At 38.1% G+C, this 22226-nt stretch overlaps 1 protein-coding gene across 4 annotated transcripts in view; it reads right to left on the reverse strand.

Annotated features, from left to right (window-relative positions):
- DCUN1D1 (defective in cullin neddylation 1 domain containing 1) overlaps positions 1 to 21332 on the reverse strand; it is a 32391-nt gene extending 11059 nt beyond the window's left edge. For 2 of the 4 annotated variants that reach the window (XM_072961875.1, XM_072961895.1), the window contains exons 1-4: positions 16743 to 17049; positions 5216 to 5432; positions 3679 to 3847; positions 1270 to 1400 (exon numbers count right to left, since the gene is read on the reverse strand). In XM_072961875.1, coding sequence (XP_072817976.1) covers positions 1270 to 1400; positions 3679 to 3847; positions 5216 to 5432; positions 16743 to 16745 — 520 coding nt within the window. In that variant the 5' untranslated portion in view covers positions 16746 to 17049. Of the gene's footprint in view, positions 1 to 1269; positions 1401 to 3678; positions 3848 to 5215; positions 5433 to 16742; positions 17050 to 17891; positions 18264 to 21232 lie in introns of those variants that run through there. The other 2 variants (XM_072961891.1, XM_072961885.1) reach the window with 2 other exon arrangements.
- Between the last annotated feature and the right edge of the window lie 894 nt (positions 21333 to 22226).

A 22226-nucleotide genomic window follows, 5' to 3' on the forward strand; every position in this document is an offset into this window, starting at 1 on the left:
TTTTCATGTGCCTATTGGCCATTTGTATGTCTTCACTGGAGAATTACTTAAGTCTTCTGCCCATTTTTGTATTGGGTTGTTTGCTTTTTTGTTATTAAGCTATATGAGCTGTTCATATATTCTGGAAATTAAACCTCTGTCAGTCGTATCATTTGAAAATATTTTCCCCATTCTGCAAGTTGTTGTTTTGTTTTGCTTATGGTTTCCTTTGTTGTGGAAAAGCTTTTAAGTTTAATTAGGTCGCATTTGTTAATTTTTGCTTTTATTTCTATTGCCTGGGTAGACTGCCCTAGGAGAACATTGCTAAGATTTATGTTGGAGAATGTTTTGCCTATGTTTTCTTCTAGGTTTGTCCTGTTTTTAAAAGAAGACTTTATAAGCCTTAGTGTATCTCACAAATTTAAGCTCCAAACAAGCATTCTCACTAAAATCAAATTGTTTTCTCTCTTCCACAAAGAAGCCATGCTTATTCCTGACATCTCAGACCTTCGCTTGTAACTATCCTCTCACTGGAACACCATTTATCTCCCCTTACGCAGACAAATATCAAACCCTTTAGTTCATATCCCATCTTGCCCAGGAAGCATTTCCCAACTATTCCTGCTTTTACTCATTTCTTCTTCTATCTAGAACCTCACACATATTTATTATTCTGTATTATCTGTTACTGTCTGTTTTTTCTGAGTAACTGGCAAATTACACTGTAGCTTTTACTTCCATTTCCCCTAGGCATTCCCAAAGCAAATGTATTATTATTACTTAACTATTATGATCTAAACTGTTAACAGTGGCTACTTCTGGATAAAATTATGAATGATAATCATCTTTTATAATCTTATAGTTTCCAAATAAATCATAACCAAAAAATAAATTTATCTGACATTCTGTGACTCAGAAATTTTAAAATGCTATTTCAACAGATACATAGTGAAATAATTTATGATCCCAAGATCCTACAACATCTTCTGAAAAATAAACAAATAAGCAAACATACATACGTATATCAGTGGAATTTTAACAACTACTTATTTTCTGTATTGTAGTTCTTAAAAAAAAATCCATGGTTCACATATGGTATACAAGGCAACCATATTATTGAACGGGCATGGTATTTTCTGATTAGCTAGAAGTTCATTGTTTCTCATTGTCTTTCAGTAACTGATAAGACTTTATGCTCAAAACACAGAACTCTCTATTACAAAACAAAAGTGACACTGTCAATGTATTTGAGTATCTGAAACACCAAATATAATTTTAAAAAATTCTTACCTAATCCTTTTTGTCCTGGGTTCTTTGCAAAATTAAAAGTAAACTGGTAAAAATCCTTAAATCGTCCTGGTTCTTTCAATTCTTGTTCCATCTTGGGTAGCTGGGCCTTTAGTTTTTCTATGCTGTCACATCTATATTGTAAAATTAAGTTTATAAAAGATAAATTTTTTTGCCATAAATTAAGAGCTAGTTTATTTATTCCTACAATAGCTTATATTTCATAGAACTTCTTTTTAAAAAAATCATTTGAGATTTCATCTTTTTATACTACATAAACAAGTATCGGGCTAGCTGGCAGAAGATCTGGGGTGACTGCTAGAAATAACTACAATTTTAAAAGAAATAGGCTGTTACTTTTAACTATGTAATTCACTGGACTATCAACACACCTGAATTGCAGAAGTCAGTTGTAGTGAACAGATGAGAATGTATAGTAATCAGCAAAACAATCACCAGTTAAACTGTGGTAGATGTTCATCACATGGTAACAAATCACATGTCTAGCTTCCAAACAAACTGAAAGTGCAGTTCCTTGATTAGGTGAGGAAGCATTCCTCTGGAAAACCTCTTGTTATACAAAGTATCATAATAAACATCAGCTATGCCCCATACTATTTTCAACTGAACTTAAATCAATATAAAGCTTTTTCTATATTTGCAAAGCAAATTTCCAAGGAGTTGAAAAGGTCCAAGTACCAATTCCTACTTTCCACATAACATCCTAAGGGTAGAAATATTCTGTGTCTATAGACTGCACAAACCAATCATGCCACTGCTTCTCCTTCAAATCATTTTTCTTCTATTTTCCTTCTATGCTGTTTTTAATACCAGGAAGATCATTAGTTTATAAATTAAAATTTTGATTTGGAAGTTGATTAAATTTCACATGAACTCACTTTCAAATGAAAAAAAAAAAATAGAAAAGTGAGTTCTAATGAAATCTGTCCTAGCATAGAAAATTCCAGCAAGTTCAGGACAGGGCTAGCTTTGGCTTTAGAACACAGTGCCTAGGCCAGTTATTAACTGATTGTCTCTCAGCTTTAAACCCACCCTTCTTTGCCCAACTACGTGGCTATTTGCAGGGCACTACAAATTGTGAGACTTCATTTTTCTTGCCAGCTGGCTAACTGTTAGGTCCAATAGAAGGCAATGAAAAGCTGAAAGAGGGCGAAGGAATTGTTCTTATCCCAGTTTGTCTTCTGAAGAAAGCAAGAGTTTTGGCCTGCTGGGACGTCCCCGCAGTGTTCACCAAAGGTGGCAACTGGCATAGCTCTGCAACAAGTGGCCCCTAGCTAACAACTTCTTCACAGGCAAGACAGGCAAGGCAGGCATCACAGGCCCCACAGGCACTGTCCTCTGTGGTCTCACTCTCAGCCTTGTGGAGATCCTAGGTTTCTAGGTTCCTTCCTTGTTTACTTCCCTCAGCTCCAGGGTTGGTGGCAGCTTTTTCCAACTGCCACCTCTGTTATACTTGAGTTTTCTTTTTGCCCTTTTTACACAATAAAACAATTTTTTAAAATTTACCCTGTTCAAATTATTGGTATGGTTTAGGTGTCCTGTCTGGACTCTGACTGATTACAATGTCCCTCAGGCTCAAGAATATGAATGCCTGGGTTCAAATTCTGGCTTTAGCTACCTAACTCCATAGTTTCTCTGGATCTCCATTTCCTCATCTCTAAAATTCAAATATAAACACTACTTCTCTCACAAAGTTGTTGTGAAGAGGTAGCTGAAGTACTTACTTAGCACAATATATGAAATAAATGTTCAACAAATGTTTAGCTATTATCATTCAACAGCACATACTAAAAACAGAAAGGGCAGCTGGTTACCTTTCCACAGAAGACTTTGCAGCCTCATTAAATACAGGCAACTAGAGGCCATGGATAAAACATCTACCTATGACTTTTCAATCTAATTTATCCCAAGACATTTAGCTAATTAGTTGTGGGTGAAAAAAAGTGATTAGTAACCTCTATGATTTTTTAAATTAGTGTTTAAAATTTATTCTTATTTTAATGGCGATATTGGGAATTAAATCCAGGACCTCGTGCACACTAAGCATGTGCTCTACCACTGAGCTATAACTTCCCCGCAAAATTTTAAATTCTAGTTTGTTTATAAATTCAGTTCATAGCCTTCTATTAGGAAATAAAATTTGCTCATTTCACTTTTCCATGTAAAATACTAAGGCACAGTAATTTTAATACCAGTGAACCTCCATTAGAAACAAATAATAAAAGCATAATGCAAACAAGAGTAAGTTGTACTAACTTGACAGATAACTTGACACGGAAGGAACTATCATATCAGCCCATTTCTATTTATACCATTATTTGGGGGCACAAATGTCAGTTCCACTGTAATTCTCATAATTTACCTAATTTCCTGTGGTAAGTATCTACTCACCCTAATTCTGTCATGCCATCCATGAACTCCTGTTTGGAGAATTCGCACTGTGTTGCTGCTCTAAACTTCCACGCGATGATCAACACGCTAATGCTGGCTGGATCGAGTGCCAGGTCATCACAGAACTGCTGTATACCATCTATTCCAATTTTGTTTTCATCTTGAGGATCTTTAAAAACAATAATGCAATATTAAATTAGTGCCATAGTTTACTATACTATTCCTGAAACTGAAAAAGGTAATTCTTTGTGTTCCATTAAAAAAAAAAATCACTATAGACCAAAAACATGAAGCAATATTACTCTAACAGATATTTTCCCCTATAATATTTAAAGCCACTCTGCCTCTGAAACAGCACTCTATTCAGCAGTATATATACAGATGAGCACTTGATTTTTAAAAGTCTCATTTATTCATGTGGAAAATGTCTCATACTCATACACATTCAGAAATCAGACATTTCTATACAGGGATAAAGGATTTTTACTGAACATATTCACATTTTACAGATGCATTCTAAACAGCATCACATACAGAAACTCTTGTGGGGGGAGGGTATAGCTCAGTGGTAGGGTACGCGCTTAGCATGCAGGAGGTCCTGGGTTCAATCACCAGTATCTTCATTAAAAAAATAAATAAGTAAACAAACCTAATTATTCTTTCTCCCCTGCAAAAGAAAACAAACCACAGACATACACGAAAGAAATTATTTTTTTCTTAATTTTACTACAGAAATCACTTTTAACAGAGTATCAGAAAAACCATAAACTCTGTAATTCAATTTCTATCACAATACAAATACCTGCTGTTCATATTAAAGACAAAAAACCCAACTACCAATATTTACTCTTCAGACAGCAAAAATTTAAAAATGGCAAATACAAGGAGCAAGAGGCACTAATACACTGCTGTCAAATGGGATTTGCTAACAGCTCAAGGAATAAAAAACGTGCACATCCTTTGACTTTTCGGCATGAGCTATGAATGAAATATAATCTCACTGTTGGAAAAATTTTGAAAGAAACTCTCTCTATATCTTTTCAGCATAAACATAAAAGACATAGAAGGCTTGATACCAGGACGTTAAATATTGGTTCCCTCAGAGGAATAAATAAAAGAAAAGATGAAGAAACTATTATTTTTTTCTATATTCATCTATTATGTATTATTTAACTTCTTAAAGGTGTATATTATTTTATAATTCTTTAAAGGTTATTAAAATTATTTTCTTAAAATTTTCTTAAAATTGGCTCAGCTGAGTCTTATGAAAATAGGGGGGGAAATGCAGTCTCCCAGCCCCCATTCTCAAATTGGATCACGGGGGAGGATAAAAGGGAAGGAAATAAAAGGCTAAGGAAAATTTTTAGTGAAAAGAGGAAAATAATTTCTCTCAGATTTCTTAAATTCTAAGATCTACAGAGCTCTGTGGGACACATCCACCCAATTAATGTTCTCTGTATTATTTGATATCTCACAGAAAGCATGTAACTTTGGAAAACTTGGTTCAAAATTTTTAAAGTCACAAGCAAACACTCACCTTTGTATCTATTGTATAGTTGTTCTAACTTCTTCCTGTCCAATGATCCTTTTACACTCTCTCGTATATAAAGTTCAGGATTTTGGAAAAAATTGTCTGTTGCAACATCTAACTTCCAGTCATTTTGAGACAGACAACTTACTGCTGTTTTTTCACTAGATTGTGTGAAGATCATAAACTGACGAACTTTATCCTTCTGCGATGATTTCAACTTGTTCTATTGAAACCAGAAAATAAACTGAAACTGTATAAAATCACAAAAGACTAAGTATTTCTATATTGCTGACTAATCATTCCTAGCAATACTTTTTCCTCATAAAATATTAAAACATTTAGCTCAAGACTTACTTTTGATCTATTAATAAGACAAATTTTTAAAAAATCTAAAACACACAATTAGTATCATTTTGGAAAAAAACTAGACAGAGGGAAGAGAAGTTCAACCACCCTGCAATTCTCCTAAAAGTGGATCCTAAGAGCATGTATTCAAGCTCTAGAAGGGAAGCACAGGTACTCCCAGAAGTTTAACCAAGCACAAAGCTTTAAACGGATGCTACAGGAGTGGTAGGGAAGAAGGAGACAGTATTTAGCCAGCCAGAAAAGTGAGATTAGCAGGTATTCATGCAGTTCTAAAACCCATTATAAAGGATATGGGGTACAATTCTCCACGACCTCACTCCCCTTGTTTTCTTGCGATTCTTACCAAATGTGAGAAAGCAACAGAACAGGAGTACTCTACATTTCTCCTCGCAATGTTCAGGAGCCAAGACCCCGCATCCTTCCAACCAAGGTAATTTTTAATAAAATTCTCCTTTCTTATTCTGAAAGATTCACCTCTTTCCCTTTGACTGAGCCTAGCAGAAGCTCTCTCTAGACAGCCTCTCTACTGTAATAACCTCTTCTCACTAGCATGTGTTGACAAAGAATCATGTCTCCTCTGACCTGAACCCTAAGCAAAATGAAGCAGGGCAATCAGGCCCTCCACTCTCTCCCAGTATCAAGGTCATGTTTCTTCCCTTCTCACCCCAATTGGTCTCCTGTGCAATGTCAGTCTCCCTTCTATTATTCTTCCCCCTCACAAGTCTTAACACCATCTCTCAGCAAAATACTTGGGTTCTTCCTGAGCTACTATTGCAAATGAAGGGGAAAAAAAAATCACATGAGTAGGGCACACATTAAGAGTAGGCCACCACAGTGTTCTGTGGATTAAGCGACACACCTGAGAACCTCAGCATTTTTTATCTGGCCCAAACTGGCCAATCATAAACCTCAACCCCCTGATTGTACAGACAGTTAAGGAATTTGTTCAAAAATCACCCTGGTTGTGGTGGGGATAGGTATAGCTCAGTGGTAGAGTGCATGCTTAGCACACACAAGGTCCTGGGTTCAATCTCCAGTACTTCCGTTTAAAAAAGAGAAAGGGAAAAAAAGAAAAAGAAAAAAAAAAAAGAACAAAAATTACCTCAGTTATTATTGGCAGAAATGGGACAAGAACAGAAAGGCCTCATGAATCTGAGTCTTAGTAAACTTTCCATAAACCACACTGCTTGCAGTACATATTTATAAGCCTTTTAAGGTTTTCAGGAAAAAGACTACCAAAGACATAAATATTTCCACCTATCACAGAGTAAAAACAAGACTATGCAAAATCAAATATGAAAACCAACCCCTATCTCTAGCAATATGAAAAATGTTTATACCTTGGAGTCTGATCTGTCAGCCATACTCTCCTCTCCAAAAGTATGTTTAGAATTCAGATTAAAACCTCAACTTCTGTTCTCCATTAAAACTGAGAAACTAAAAATTCACTAACCTCCCATAATTTCAATAACTTGACCACCTCTGAACACTAGATAACTCATGTCCCATTAAAGAAAGACACATCTCTAAAATGTCCAGGATTCTTCTCCTTTGAAGATACAATAATATCCTCAAGATATTATTCAATTGCAAAAACACACAATGAAACCAAATGCCAAGGAAGATATGTGTCTTATTTTAATATACTTGATATCAACTTTTGTTACTGAAAGCTATTTTTAAAATTAGTACACCTTTCTCTCAAGACCCAGAGTATACTGACATCTCTTGTAATCCTTTGAAGAACAGGGAAGTACCTGAAAGTCACTATGATCATCAATGACCACTGTATAATATTATACGAAGTGCTGGAGATGAACCTAAAGAAGTATAACAACTACAGGCCACATCCTGGAAATTACTTCTTAATTAAACCTGATGTAACTTCTCTGTATTAAGATTTTCCCATTCTAAAAGTTAGAGACAGCAAAACAATCAGGATTTGGGGAGGGAGGGGGAGGTTATCATACACTATTAAATCCAGTGTTGTTCCCTGAAGCCTGACTCACTTTTGTTGACGAGAGGAAGGAAAAACACTGCTTAAATCACTTCTGCAAGAAAAAAAGAGCTGTTCACTCTACTAGATTTCCTGTCAGAGAGCAAGATATTAGAAAATTGGGGGAACAAAGATAAAAAATCATCCACATAAATAACAAAATTATATAAGTGAATTCAATTCCATGTCGTATCTTATTTGAAATAAAAGTATATGTAGTAAATAACATCTATGATATGTGAATAGAAACTATTTTAACTGGTTTAAATTTCCAGTATATGGAGCAATATCAATATATTTTAAGAAAAAAAGGGCTGCAGTTATCATTTGCAACACCATAAAGGCTAATGAGTGATACCTGGCAGAGAAGTGACAGTATGAGTTCCTGCTAGGCCAAGTAGTAACAAGCAATTCCATTCCTGAAAAGTCTGATAACTACCCTTTCTTTTCTTGTACTTACAACGCACTCTGACCATTTCTCTGTCCGTCTGTGGTGCGCAGGATAAATCTTAACACTTGCTCTCCTACTAGGGAGGATGTACTCAATTCTGCAGTCCCAAAGGCTGTCCCAGAGGAAAGGTGGATTGGGCTACCCAGACCTGCTTACTTAGAAGAGCTGCAACACTCTCACCCACTTTCCCCAGGCCACTTGAGGGCACCAGGCAAGGTGTTTGGATTTTGAGAGCATGGCTTAAAGGTTTAAATTTCTATCAACTTAAGGAAGAGAAAAAGAGAATCTAGTCAGCAAAGAATTATTTTATAGGGGATGAGAGGGTAAACAGAAAACTGAGGTGGAAGAAAAACAGATGGACTGTCTGTATTTCTACTACAAGCCCAGTGGGTATCTTCCTAAGACCAAAAACATGTGATAACTACAATGATTCAGCACTTAAATGTAGAGCATGCTATTTACTTTGACCGTTTTAAAAAAACAAACTAGAGGGGTCATCAAATAAGTTTGGGCAATACAATCTTCAGTACTCAAATGTGAAAACTATCTAGAGTATCAATTTTTCAAGGAAATTCAATATTGGTTAAGTACGTAAAATGTACAAAATACAGAATATATTCCGATTATATATAATTCTAGCAAAAAAGGGGGAGGGAGAGAGAAAAGGGGGAGAGATAAAAAGAAACAAATGCGGTCTCGTGGAATAGAAAGCTAATATCAACTGTATCAAAGATTAACTAAGTTAGAAATGATAATAATAATTTTATATTATTATAATTTATTATTATTATTATTATTATTATTATTATTATTATTATTATTATTATTATCTGGACAGTAAAAAGCACTTCTTTGCTCACTTTTCCAAAATAAAAAGTATCTGGTTATCAATATATATTGTTTAATACTTAAATCTAGGACATGTTTGCAATTTTTTTTCCACTCAAGAAATTTAAGAATTACATTTGAAATAACAGTTTATCTGGGAAAGAAATCAGAATTCAGACAAATAGTTTGGATGTAGCCAAGTATCATATATAAGTATATTTAACCACTGAACTTACAAAGTCTACTGTGATAGAAGAACAGGGATTTCAGAAAGGTTCTATAATAAAAAATAATGATCATAAAGAAATTCCTTTCATAAGAAAAGTAACATAGAAAATAATTTTCTAGTTAACTATGTTCTAACAATTACAAAATAAAAACAATTTTAATGGGTGACATTTCCAAAAGCAAAAAATTAAGATTCATTTTACTACTTTTATTCTGAATTTTCACCTTCTTAACTGTAAGTTTCAAATTCAGTCTAAACTCCAGAAAGACACCAAGGCCTTTATATTTAAAGAAATTATTTTTCTAACTCAATTCTAGCTATCTTAGGATTTGACAAATGCAGCTCATAAAAGGTAATATTTTAAAAAATTAAAACACTGTAATAATCACCCTAATTTTCATTAAAAGCTCTGTATATAGTGTTCTCATATGTTTACCATGTGATTAACAGTTAAACTTCATCTGAAATTTAGAGGAGCTAGTTTTAGTCCAGAAAATCCTACTTTTTATATATGATACATAGTATTCAGCAAATGTAGCCAAATACAAACAATATTCCAAACCACTCATCTATAAAAGGCCTTCTCACAGATTATAGGTCTGAAATCAAAAGTGCCAAAAAAATCAATTCAACTAACCAGCCTACCTACTCCTAGAAAAGACTTTCACCTCGGGGCAAAGTCCTACAGGAAAGTCAGGCTAAGAATCTAGATAGCAGCAGCTAGAAGTTCTCTTCCTTCTACCTGCACAGAGAGGTGAAGAGTGCAGACTCTCAAACCAGACTGGCAGGATTTTAATCCCACTTGTGCCTCCTATTTTCTGTGTGACTTCAGGAAAACTACTTAATCTCTGTGTGCTTCAACTCCATCTGCAAACAGGGTGTGAAGGTTATATGAATTAATTCAGGTTAAACTCTTAGAACTGTAACTAGCACATAGTAAGGACTCCTTATAAGTCCACAAAGGAAAGAATACTGGAGAAAAGAGTAATTTTATGTAAATGCGATGGTAAGAAAAACCACCACCATAATCAGAAAACTAGCAGCTAACATTTATTTGCGCTCCTACTGGGTGCCAATTCTGTGCTAGTTATTTAATTATTAACAATTTTGCAAGGTGGTGATCACTGAGTCTGTTTTACCAATGAGGAGACCAAGCCTCAGAACTCGATTTTTCTAGGGACAGAATTATCCAAAAAGTAGCAGAGCCAAAAATGAAACCCTGGTGCCTGGCTTCAAGGCATGCAGTCTTTCCATTTATTCTACACTGTCGTCAAGTGAAAGACAAAATAAAAAGGGCAAAAGCGCAACCACTGACTAATTATTGTGTGTACTGGGGGCGGGGGGGTGGATTCTGAACAATATTTCTTTACCTGTTTTTACGGAAATGTTGAATAAGTAATCAATTGTTTTTCCTTTCAAATGTAAACAATTTGCATTCTGACTAAAAACTGACCATTAAGCATTCCCTTACTTACTAAAAAGCTTATTTAGGGATAAAATTTCCTTGTAGGATTTTGGGGGAAGGTTATTTTTAAGATGTATAATTCAGCAGGAAGAAAGATGTGTTTATAGTCCTGTCACAGTCTATTTTTTAAAAGATGGCCACAATCTATAGCCTTAACTATACTAAGAGGTGGAAAATTAGTGTCACTGAAAGTCAGGGTTTCCTTTTCCAATAAGAAGGCTTGAAACCCAGAGAAAATACAGAACATGTACAGGTTATAGCCAGAAAATATAAATCAATGTGTACAATTTCAAACATTAAGTAAAACAAACATTTTTCAGTACTCATGTGCATTAAAATCCGCAGTTTAGGATAATTACTTATGGTAGGCCTGTGGCTCTTACGATCATTCGTAAACTACCCGCACTTTAAATGACAAATGAACTCCCCCTTTCTCTATGCAGAGTCTATGATTCTTAAGGGGTTATCTAACGGGTGTAGGGAGAAACACATGCTTTTAAATAACTTTCTATTGTATATATCAATAAATGCAACTAACACACACAAAATAAAATAAAATGAACTCTTGAGAGGCATTCAACTACTAAGTCAAATGTGGCATAATATACTACACTATGTAATCGCTGTACCCAATCATGTTTTAAATGGTAAATCACCTGAAAAAATATTTCATTAAGTATACTTGTTAAGATTTTGTATGTCTTTAAGGATTTTTCTCATAGGTTTTTTTTTTTAAAGGGAGAATTTTATCATTCAGAGCCCACTCTGAGATTCTTGATTTTGTGTGTGGTGGGGGGAGGGGTAATTAGGTTTATTTATTTATTTTTAGAGGAGGTACTGGGGATTGAACTGAGGACTTCATACACACTAAGCATGCACTCTACCGCTGGAGCTATACCCTACCCCTCCTCACAGCTTTAAAAAAAATACACAACATTAATGGAAATTTAAAGGATTTTCTCTACTCCACCCTCAGAAGTATTATTCAAAAGATGACCACCACTATAAATGGAATAAGTGTTTTGATTTTGGTTTAAAGAAGACTGCTTTGACTATTAAAAACAGTTATTTTCACTAATTCCTGATTATTTTGGTAATAGGATAGAAATAACCCCTAAAAATACTTGTTTTAACCATCATATTTCAAATAAATTCTCCCAAACTTATTGCTTTGAAAGCCTAACAAGCAGTCAAGGTAACTAATTTAAATTTGCCTCCCCTCTCCATAAATATCTTTTGTAAAGAAATCTCAAGTTAACAAAAAGATTACTGAGGTGAAAACTAAACAAACAAACAAAAAAAGAATTAAATGAGATTTTTTTAAGTTCTATAGTTTAAGAACTTCTAATAACAACTGGCATTCAAAAGTCACGGATATTTGTTACATAAAAATAAATGATCCTTAAAAAATAAAATCTCCTAATTCTAAGATCCGGTATCTACTCAAATCTTAAATCCAGAAATATTACAATCCTATGAATAATAAATAAGTGCTCTAAATATTTACTGAAATAAAAATATCCCAATACAACAAAGGAATGAGCCATGTACTTCAACTTATCTCTACTGCTGAACACCATGTCCAGTGTTGAGGGATTCAAAAGTGTAATGCAATAGAATTCTTTAGAAAGGAACTATTTAAAAGAAAAACTCTCTTAACATTTTACAATGCAAATAAGCAGCCCTATGACTCTAAATGATTAGGTACTAATTATATAAAATGGGTTCAACAAAGTGGTGAAACGCAATTCAGTGACATTTTCCCCTTTTGTTTTTTGCTTCTTCTTAGGTAGGGGATATAAACCTAAAGTGACTAAGTAAACTAGACAGTCAGCAGGTTATTCAAGAGCTTGTTTGTGTCCACAAAGCAACTGAATCCTATTTGGAACTATTTCTCTTCATCAAATGTCATGGTTAATACTATCACAACTTGAACAACTCACATTGAAATTTAAAAGGGGGCTTTCTCACAGGTTTTCCTTAGCTTGACCTGGCCTATGAAGCCATAATCAAAAGAGCCACTTAACTCAAATGAGCTCAGCTCATTTAAAACAAACAAAACAAAAAAACTGACCACAAGTTAATTTTAACTTTCAATTTTTTCCTACCATATGTACCAAGAGTTCTAATTTTTCAATTACTTAAAACGTTTACATCACATCATCTGATTTGATTCAATACAGAAACAATATAAGGAATAAACCATACTGAAACTAATCAAAAATTCCACACCTATAAAGAAAGGGTCCTTGCAGTGTTTTAAAAAAAAAAAAAGAGAGAGAAGGGGTAGATAAAGCGTGTAACCAGAAACCAGGCTTCTAATCCCTGCTGTCACGAACTAGCTCTTTACCTTGGTCAACTCTTCTAGAACCACTAAACCTCTTTTTCCAGATATGCTAAAAGGAGGTATCAGTATCCATCCCACAAACTGGAGTGAAGCTGAAATAACAGTTTGAATTGTCTATCTAGCAGACAGTATGTTCTCAACAAACGTTAATGTGATCCTTTCTCCCCAAAGACCCAGTTTTCTGCAAATAGCCATTAAACAACATGCAAACTACTAGAACATATTCAAAAGCAATCTATGAAAGAGATTGTGATGCTGTGTTTATTAATTAGCCTGGCTAGGTAAACTCGATGGTCAAACTAGTCTTTATTGAATACTGGACAGTCATCTTAATCAGAATTCAAAACTCTGTGGACAGAAGCTACATGGTAAAGAAAACTACAAAAAGAATTTTGTTGTCTTTTAAAACTGCTTTGAAAGTAATTATCTATACTTGTAATAGGACACTAAGAGACAGCAGAAACAAAGTCTACCATATTACTCAGGATCCTTCAGTGGCTTCCCATTCTCTTGAAATAAAAACCCAATAAACCTACAATGCCCACCCATGCCCATTTCCACTCCTTACCCCTCAGATCTCATCTGCTCCAGTGCCCAACATGCCCCTCTCCCCTCCACAAGATGCTCCAGCCACACGGGCCTCACTGTTCCTCAAACCCTCTCTGACCACATTTCTGCGTGGTTTACTCTTTCATCTAGTCTGCTCAAAATTCACCTCATCAGTGCTGCAAGTACCATTTTGCAACAGCACTTCCACTGTGCCCCAGCACTCCCAATTCCCCTCCCTAACACGGCTTTTCTCTCATAGCACTTAACACCTTCTAACATAGTAAGGAAGAAAAATATATACTATGTTTATTTATGTCTCTCCCTACTAAAATGTAACTCTTAACCAGAGCAGGGATTTTTAACCTTTCAGTGAAAGAAAAATATACAGATACAGATATAAATATATAGCAAGATAGATAGGTGTGTGTATATCCATATCTCCATATCCAATGCTAGACTAGAACAGTTCCTGGCACATAGTAGATGTTTAATAAAGATTAAAATGAATTAAGGCCCTCCCTTAATTTACATATGTGTATGCAAAAGAATGTGAAATAGGTTCTGAAGTGTCAACCTTGAACAGGCTTACATTCATGTGGACTTATAAACTCTGGTATTTATTGAAAACATAATCTAAAATTTCAAAGTCCACACCTTTTAAAAAAACATTAAAAACATAATTAACATCATTAATCATCCATTAAATTGACTTTTGTTATTTAAAATTTTCATTAATAATACTTGGGTTTTCCTGTTTAAATGAGTAACATAATTTCAAATCCAATTTTCAACCATTTCTCTAGATTTTATGTGAGTTAAAAGATTATATGTACCACAAATACTGGGGAAAATAGTAAAACCAGGAAAAATTAGTTTCAGTTCTGCAAATAACAATTTTGCAAACCTGAACCTCAAAACCTCCTTGATCCTCAATTTCTTCTTCTGTAAAAGAGGAGTAAATGAGATGATTTCTGAAGCCACTTCAGATCTAAAAATTCTATGATGCTGTGAGTCTATAAAAATCTAGTAGAGGTTACACAGGCCACATACTTCTCACACAGAGAATAAAAATCATTAAAATAAAAAATTGTAACTGAATTGAACTTTAGAAATCATTAAATCCTGTCATCTTATAAATAAGTAAATAAGCCTGAAATTTTGAACACTTTTTAAAAGATATTTAGGAGTAACAGAATTATTGTCTAATTTTGAAGTTATTTTGGTCTTTCTATGTGTGTGTCAGATAAGTTAAATGAACAATTTTTTCTTATAAAAAATATTTCAGGTATCTCATTATTTAAGCTTGCCCCAGAACTCACAATACAGCATTTGCTCTAGAAATGGGCTGCATTACACACACTGAAAAACATTAGTCCAAAAACTATCAAGAAATTATAAATTCATAACCAAAAACTTAACTAAAAAATTCTTTTTGGCCTAACTTCTTATTAGGGCCCACGATGATTTAGTTTCCAAAATAACAAGAGCATACCAAGACAATTCTAGTGACATGATCTGAGTTCAGCCACGGAAAGTGTTTTAAATTAGTGATATCTTGTCAGTAATGGTATAATTAGATGAGTTATGGCTAAGTTCCAAAACTAGCTAATTTAATATTAGCAAAAGGATAGACTATTACAAGCTCCAATCCAAGCTGAACTCTAGTATATGAACCACATGAATCCTGAATTCATGAGCAGGTAATCAGCATTATCAAGGCCTTGGGATTCTAAAGGTTGATGCTGATTTGGAGATTATGATAAACAGAATACATTTCAGTACTCTCACAGAGTGTTTACCAGGGAATTGCATTTCATTACTTCAAGCTTACTACTCAACTACACGCCAAGAATCTGGAAACTTTAGGAGTAATGTCTATGACCGTCAAAATACTTTAGAAATTGGAAACTGTTTAGACCCCGTGGTGGATCTTTGAACACTGCAATATCAATTTAAACATTAACCTATACTTTATAGCAAAGTTTTCTTACAAATACAAATGGTAAATTTTCCTGGAACTTACTACAGAACATAAGTCTTGAGTATATGGCAAACTAAACCACATACCCATACATGACACCAAAATTCTGCCAAGTTGGAGGCTGAGACTAGATAAGTGTCACTCAGCAGAAAAAAGACCAGCTAAAAACAAAGCCACTGGGGCATTCCCTTAACACAGACACACACATACACCCTCCTCAAAGAGGCCTTTATGTTCCCCATGAGCAAAAGGACAACATCATTTTTACTGTCTATTCATACAGTAACCTGCATGGAATTCAACTCATGCTGAGACTATAATGCCAAACATCGCTTCTGAAAAACAAAAAAGTTTTAAGAGTCAGGTATATAATTACCAAAATGTAAACAGATAACTTGAATCCCACGCCTTTAAGCTCGTTAAGACATTTTCCGAACAAAAAAGGAGAGGGAAATAACTTGAGAAACTGTTTCTTAAAAATCACAAATGGTCTTTAACTGACATAATAAAGCAATTACTGCTCCCGCCCCAAGCAAATAAAATATGTGCTCAAAAGGTAGCAAGTCTGTTTCTCCTAATTTTACGAAATGAGAACAGGTTGCACTTCCGTACTCCCCCCTCCCCCCACGTCCCCCTAGCTCAGCGGTCTCCCATGTTCTCAGCACAGAGGTAAATATAACCTCCACCAACTGGCCAGTGAAACTCCCATTTTCCAAAAGCATGGGACGCAGCGAAAGGTGATGGAGAAAGGAAGAGGGCTGATACCCCGCCCCAAGCAAAACTGCCTGGAGACTTGAGGGGTGTTGGAGCCGGAGCGGAGGAACGAGAGGAGCGCCGGGAAAGTCTTCCCTTCTCGCCGGCGGGGCGGAGGGGGAAGCCCCGGCTCCGGGGAGGGGGGAGGCTCCTCACCCGGAACCCCGGACCCCGGACCCCGGCCAGACACAATGGAGCCGGCGAGGGGGCCGGTCAGGGGCCGGGCCGTTGCCCCCTCCCCTCCCCCCGCCCCAACACCTCCCCCCGCGGCGCCATGCCCCGGTGAGGGGCACCGGGGACCGCTCCCCGCGCCCCAAACTCCCCGGGGCTCCCGACTAGGCCCCGCTCCGCTCCGCCTCCTCGGCTCTCGCGTAGCGGCGGCGCCCGGGCGGGAAGGGGCGAAGGAGGAAGGGAGAGGCGAGGAGAGCCCCGCCGGGGAGCGGACCGAGGCCGCGGGCCGAGGCTCGGGGCGGCGGGGTCGCCGCGGGGCGGAGGGCGGCCGGGGCGGGGGTGCGCGGCTGCGCCGGCCCCCAGCCGGCGGGGCGGGCGGGCGGCCGCAGTGCCTCACCATGTTGGTGTCCTCCAGGCCTCTCCCCTCCTCCTCCGGCTCCGCAGCGAATGGACGGCGGCGGCGGCGGCGGCTCCTCTCACGGGCTCGCCGGGCTCCCGCTCATGCGCAGTGCGGGGCGGCCCCGGCGCGTCCCGAGGAGGCAGCCCCGGGCCTCCGGGAGGCGGAGGGACTGAGGCGGGCGGCGGACGCCCGGCGCGGGGCTTCCCCCGGGCGCGGGGGTCTCCCTCGGGCGGGGGACGCGGGCGGGGCAGGGGGGGCGACGCACGCGCTGCGCGCGCCGACATCCTCCCGCCGCGCCTGGCGGGGTGAAGGGCCGGGGGATACCACCTCCGCTTCCTACGCTCTCCTTCCGCCGTCCGACAGCCAGGGCCGTGTCTACACTGGCTCGAGGAGGGCAAGAGCGGTGGTCAGTACCTTGAACAGCTGGGGCGACTGGAAGGGCTATGACTGAGGCGCTAGATCCGTCCCAAACCACTCCTCCGCATCAATACAAAAAAAAGGAAGAAAAAGTAAAAACACCTCCACTCCAGTGTTTTCTTCTTCACCTTACCCCCAAGTTCCAGTATTTGGACTGCATCAGGTCCCCCACAGGGACGTGCCAGGGGAGACCTTAGTCTGAGCCGTGTGGGAGCCGTAATGCCCTTTAGTGTGACACAGCTTCTTCCCAGACCTGTGTCCACAGGAAAACCAGTGGTATGGCCCTAGGGTTCCAGGTGAGGACGACGGCGGATTGTGAGAGCGTGCCGCTGGTGGCGGAAGTTGCGGTGTCAGTGCCTACTACTTGTCTAAATATCAGCTTAGTTCTACCTTCCTGGGATAAGTTTTGGGAAGTGACGAACTTTTTTTTTTCCTCTGGGGCTTGATGTCAGGCTTGACCTAATCTTGGTTCTAAGCCTGTTGAGGGTGAGGATACCAAGATTCTACTCTGGGGGTCAAGTAGTCTAGTATGTGATGCAGGGAGTACAAAGAACTCTTTGGAGTAGTCGCTGCCCTTAAGAAATTGACTACCCAATTGAAGAGATCAGACACTTCTACATACGAAGGAAGGGAATAAGAAAACAAGTAGTAAAGCAAACATCAGAAAATCACGTCTAAGACTGAAAACTGTGTTTCAGAACAGAACCAACCTTAGTGTTTCACTCTCACCTGTTATCACTGTCATCACCAACAGCCTTTTCCCCCCAGCGCAGGCATAAGCTGCTGGATCAATTCCACAACTTCACGACTTTGAAATTCTTATCAAAGCAACAGAACTTCTTCAGCAACTCCTGGGGGCCTTCTGACACTTCCTGAAGCAGCCATGTATCAGGAGCTCCCACGACGCGACCAAGACAGTTTCCTGGCCACCACTGACCATCCATCCATTCTTTCCACCAACCTTTAGATATTACTGTGCCAGTGTCCTTGCTAGGCTCTGGAAGAACAGCTCTGCGAGGACAGGCCAGATCTGCCTGGTGCAGCAATCCTGAAGCTGGACCACATCCATGGATGTTCTCCAGGAATTCACCTAGTGTTTGCCTGAAATATTAACTAACAGTTAGGGTCTTAAGAGGATTCACTGTCTCTCTTTCTCCACTGTTACACTTCACAGAGGTAATAGCTCATGAGTTTTCTGCCAACTCCAGGGAGCAGTTCTTAGTTCTCATTCTACTTGACCTCTCTCCTGTATTTGAACACTTCCTCTTTAAATTTCCTCTCATCATTTTCCATGATTCCACTTTCTTCTACATTTCCTCTTTCCTCTGTGACCACTCTCCTTTGCTGGCTCAGCTCTCTTTGGCTCTTAAATGGTGGGCTTTCCAGAACTATCCCTGAATCTCTTCCTGTATACAAGCTGTGTCATGCTCTGACTCACATTCCCACAATGTCAACTACTACTTATATCTTGAGGAGTCCTAAATCTTGACTTCCAGCTCCTGAGTGGCAGGCCTACACACTAAATTTGGTTATTCCACAGGCCTGACAATCTTGAAAATCCAAAACTTTGCCCCAAAGCTGCTTTTCCTCCTGTGTTTTTACCAAATCATCCACAGCATACACAACTCTTTCTACCCCATTCCCCTTAATCTAATCACTCACCAAACCTCATCAGTTTTACCTCCTAAATACTTTGAATCTGCAGTCTGTCCTCTATCCCTCAGCCATCAGTGGCCTCTTAAATAATCTTCTGGACTCTACTCTTTTTCCACTGCTCCAGAGTTCTCTTGCTATAACATAAATCTTAATTTCATTCTTAAAATTCCCCAGGGGCTCCATCAATGTGAGCTTCCTTGGTGTGGAGTATAAGACTCTATCTCCATAATCTGTCCACTCATCTTGCCCTTTCCAACCATCTTCCACACAAATGCACCTCATATTTCCGTTTTAACAATCCAAGTCTGCCGCCTCTCTTTCTGTTATCCCTGGAGTTACACTGACTGAGGACTTTTCATGTACCAGGCACTGTTCTAAACCCATAACACATCCTAATTCATATAATCCTCACTTCAACCTTATGAGCTATGCCCAGTGATCATGCTTCTTCTACCAAGAAAGAAAATGCAGGGAAGAAACTATGGAATAACATGCCTAATGTTCTTCAGCTGGCATGTCATAGAGCTAGGATTTAAACCTGGGTAGTCTGGTTACAGACTTTATTCTCTTAACTACCACACTGTATTTTCTACCAAGACCTTGTACTCAACTGAAAGACCATCCTGTCTGTAATTGTCTCCTGACCTCATCCTGGGTTCCAGCTGGTAGATATGCTTCTCCTTCTGCACTTCTCTGACAGCTTGTATGCACTTCTGTTATACTTATGACATCATATGATAATTATTTGCCTCCATGACCACCTCCCTTGCCAGATTGTGCACTGCTCTGTGCCAGAGACCCAGTTGCACACATCTTTGAGTTTTCAGTGTCAAAGTGAGTGCCTGGCATATAGGACATATATATGTGCTACGTGGTAATGGTTGGATAAATTAAAAGAAGATATCTAATTGTTGTCTCTTGATCTGCCTTCAGACTGTGCCTATATTGTTTATTATTGTAATGGAATGTCTGTCCTCTTTGGCAGATGTATGTCATACCATATGTCAGGTGGTAAATGTAGTAGCAACTGTACCCATCATTGCACTTCCAAGCTACAGTACTGAATGTGCAATGGAGAATTATTACTCAATCATTGTTATTGAGTGAGAGAAACATATTTGTTAAAATTGTCCTGATTATTTTTAAAATGGAAAAGTCCTGAAGATAAAGCATAAATTACAAGATTTAATTAACTAAAGAATATTCATTAACATGTTCCTATTACTTTTTTGTCATGAGGTTTCAAGTATTTAAGTTAAGCTCTGAGGTTTTTTAAACACAGAATTTGTAAAGATTATTTTCTGCAGTGACAATCTCAACAGTAAGAAATAAGGTGGAGACATCCAGCTGAAATCCACTACCATTCTCCCTCTCCCCCCTGGATATGTATCTATATCTATACATAGCTGTAGATAAATATATTGATATATAGATATCTATATATACATATGGATATATGCACACACACATATGTATGTATATATAAAAAAAGTGCATGTACACATTCACTGTATACCTATAGCTAGATAGGCAGATAGACAAACTAATATGCAATATTTGTACAAAGTATAATTTTTCAAGTTAAAACATGCAACTATTCAAAAATAATTGTTGCCCAGATGCTTAAAAATTCATGTTAAGTTAATCCATTGGCTGACAAAACTGTTGCAAGTCTGTTTAAAGATACATATAAAACCAAGGATTCCATACTTTTAAAATCTGTCTTTCAGCAAAGAGAAAGAGCAAAAGTAATCTGAGAAGACAGATTGCTAACATTTCCAGTAGTTCATCTAGCTAAAATTAAGCTTGCAGGGTAATCATGTGGACACAGTTACAGTTCAAAGGCACTTGTCTGAGACGAACAGCCACCACCCTCCCACGTGTAACTCAGGTGGACGCAGTTTTGCCCAAGATGTACATAAATGTACTTACTGAATTCAAGCTTGCCTATTTATAAATATGTAAGAGTAAATGAGACTGACCAATGCAACCTATTTTAGTTTGAGTGAAACATGACATTTAGATTTTATCCATCCAGGATTATAATCTGTTAAAGGGTGAAGCAGATAGGACAGGCCTCAGGGTCAGGGGTAGGCCCTAGTGTGGCCATAGGAAGTCTAACATGAGAGCGATGGTCCCAAATACACACCAAAGTCACCAGAGTAGGGAAAAAAGTGGAAGGCTTTGGACTCTCATGTCCCTGATAAATGTCACCAGTAAAGCCAAAGAAATGACTGCCTGAGACTCCTCCACATTCTGAATGACTGGAAGAGGAATCCTTATTCAGGACAAGGGGATAAATTTCCAAGAGTGTCCCTGGGAAACTGGGCACCATTGTCCTTTTCAAACAAAAGAGCCAACAAAAACAGTATTCCAGTGGGTCCCTTTCTAAATAGGAAAATGGGAATATTCACCAGAGCCAGTCTGTCACCTCAAGGTACATGTGCTCCACATTCATGGTAGAGGAATGGACTTGCAGTAACAGTTGAGACTGGAGGGCCAGCAATGGGAAACCATCCAGGACCATCACTGATGATGTCACAATGTCCTACTGTCTCAAGATGTCCATCCTGGACCTCCCTGCCTAGCTCATCTTGGTACTTCTTACATGAGACTGGCTCTGCCCAGGTGTCTGTCTGGAACAGTTCTGGTCAGTTGCAAAGAGTGAATTCATTGAAATCATAACAGCTGAAACATTTCTGCAGGTAGCAGGCTAGGTGATCCCCTAGAATCCAGAGTGTTTATTCCTGGTTACTTCTGGTATCATCACCAAGGCATTTTCCACTGATAACGACAGAGGGAAAGCTAGTATTGAATCAAAACCTTGCTTTCCTGTCTTTATTCAGTGAAAAGCAAATAAGGCATGCAAATTTCTCAGGGACTCAGTATTCTCAGTTACAAAATGAGAAGATTGGGTTAAATTGTAATAAGTTTCTATCAACCCCTAAGTTAGTAGGATTCCTTCCTGGTAGACTATTATGAGCTGTCCTCAAAGATCAGGAAAGTAGATCTCATTTATTCATTCATTCATTGTGAAGCACATGAAGCATCTAAGCTAGCACTTCACTGTCTGACAAATACAATGCAAGCCACAAATGTGTGGCATATGTGAAATTCAGGTTTTCTTGTATTGAAATTTTTTTAAAGTAAAAAGAAACAGGCTTCACCTGTTTTGTTTTTAATATTTTATTTAACCCAAGCTATCCAAGATATCAGCATTTCAACATGTACTCAATGTAAAATATTACTGAAATATTTTACTTTTTTTCATAGTAAGTCTTTGAAATCTGATGTGTATATTATATTTAAAGTCGTCTTAATTTGGACTAGTCACATCTCAAGTGCTCAGTTATATGGTAATGGCTACTCTATTGGCCCGCACAGGCCCAGGCAGTGGCTGGCCTGGAG

This window comes from Vicugna pacos, chromosome 1 (assembly GCF_048564905.1).
Source record: "Vicugna pacos chromosome 1, VicPac4, whole genome shotgun sequence".
Classification (NCBI taxonomy): domain Eukaryota; kingdom Metazoa; phylum Chordata; class Mammalia; order Artiodactyla; family Camelidae; genus Vicugna; species Vicugna pacos.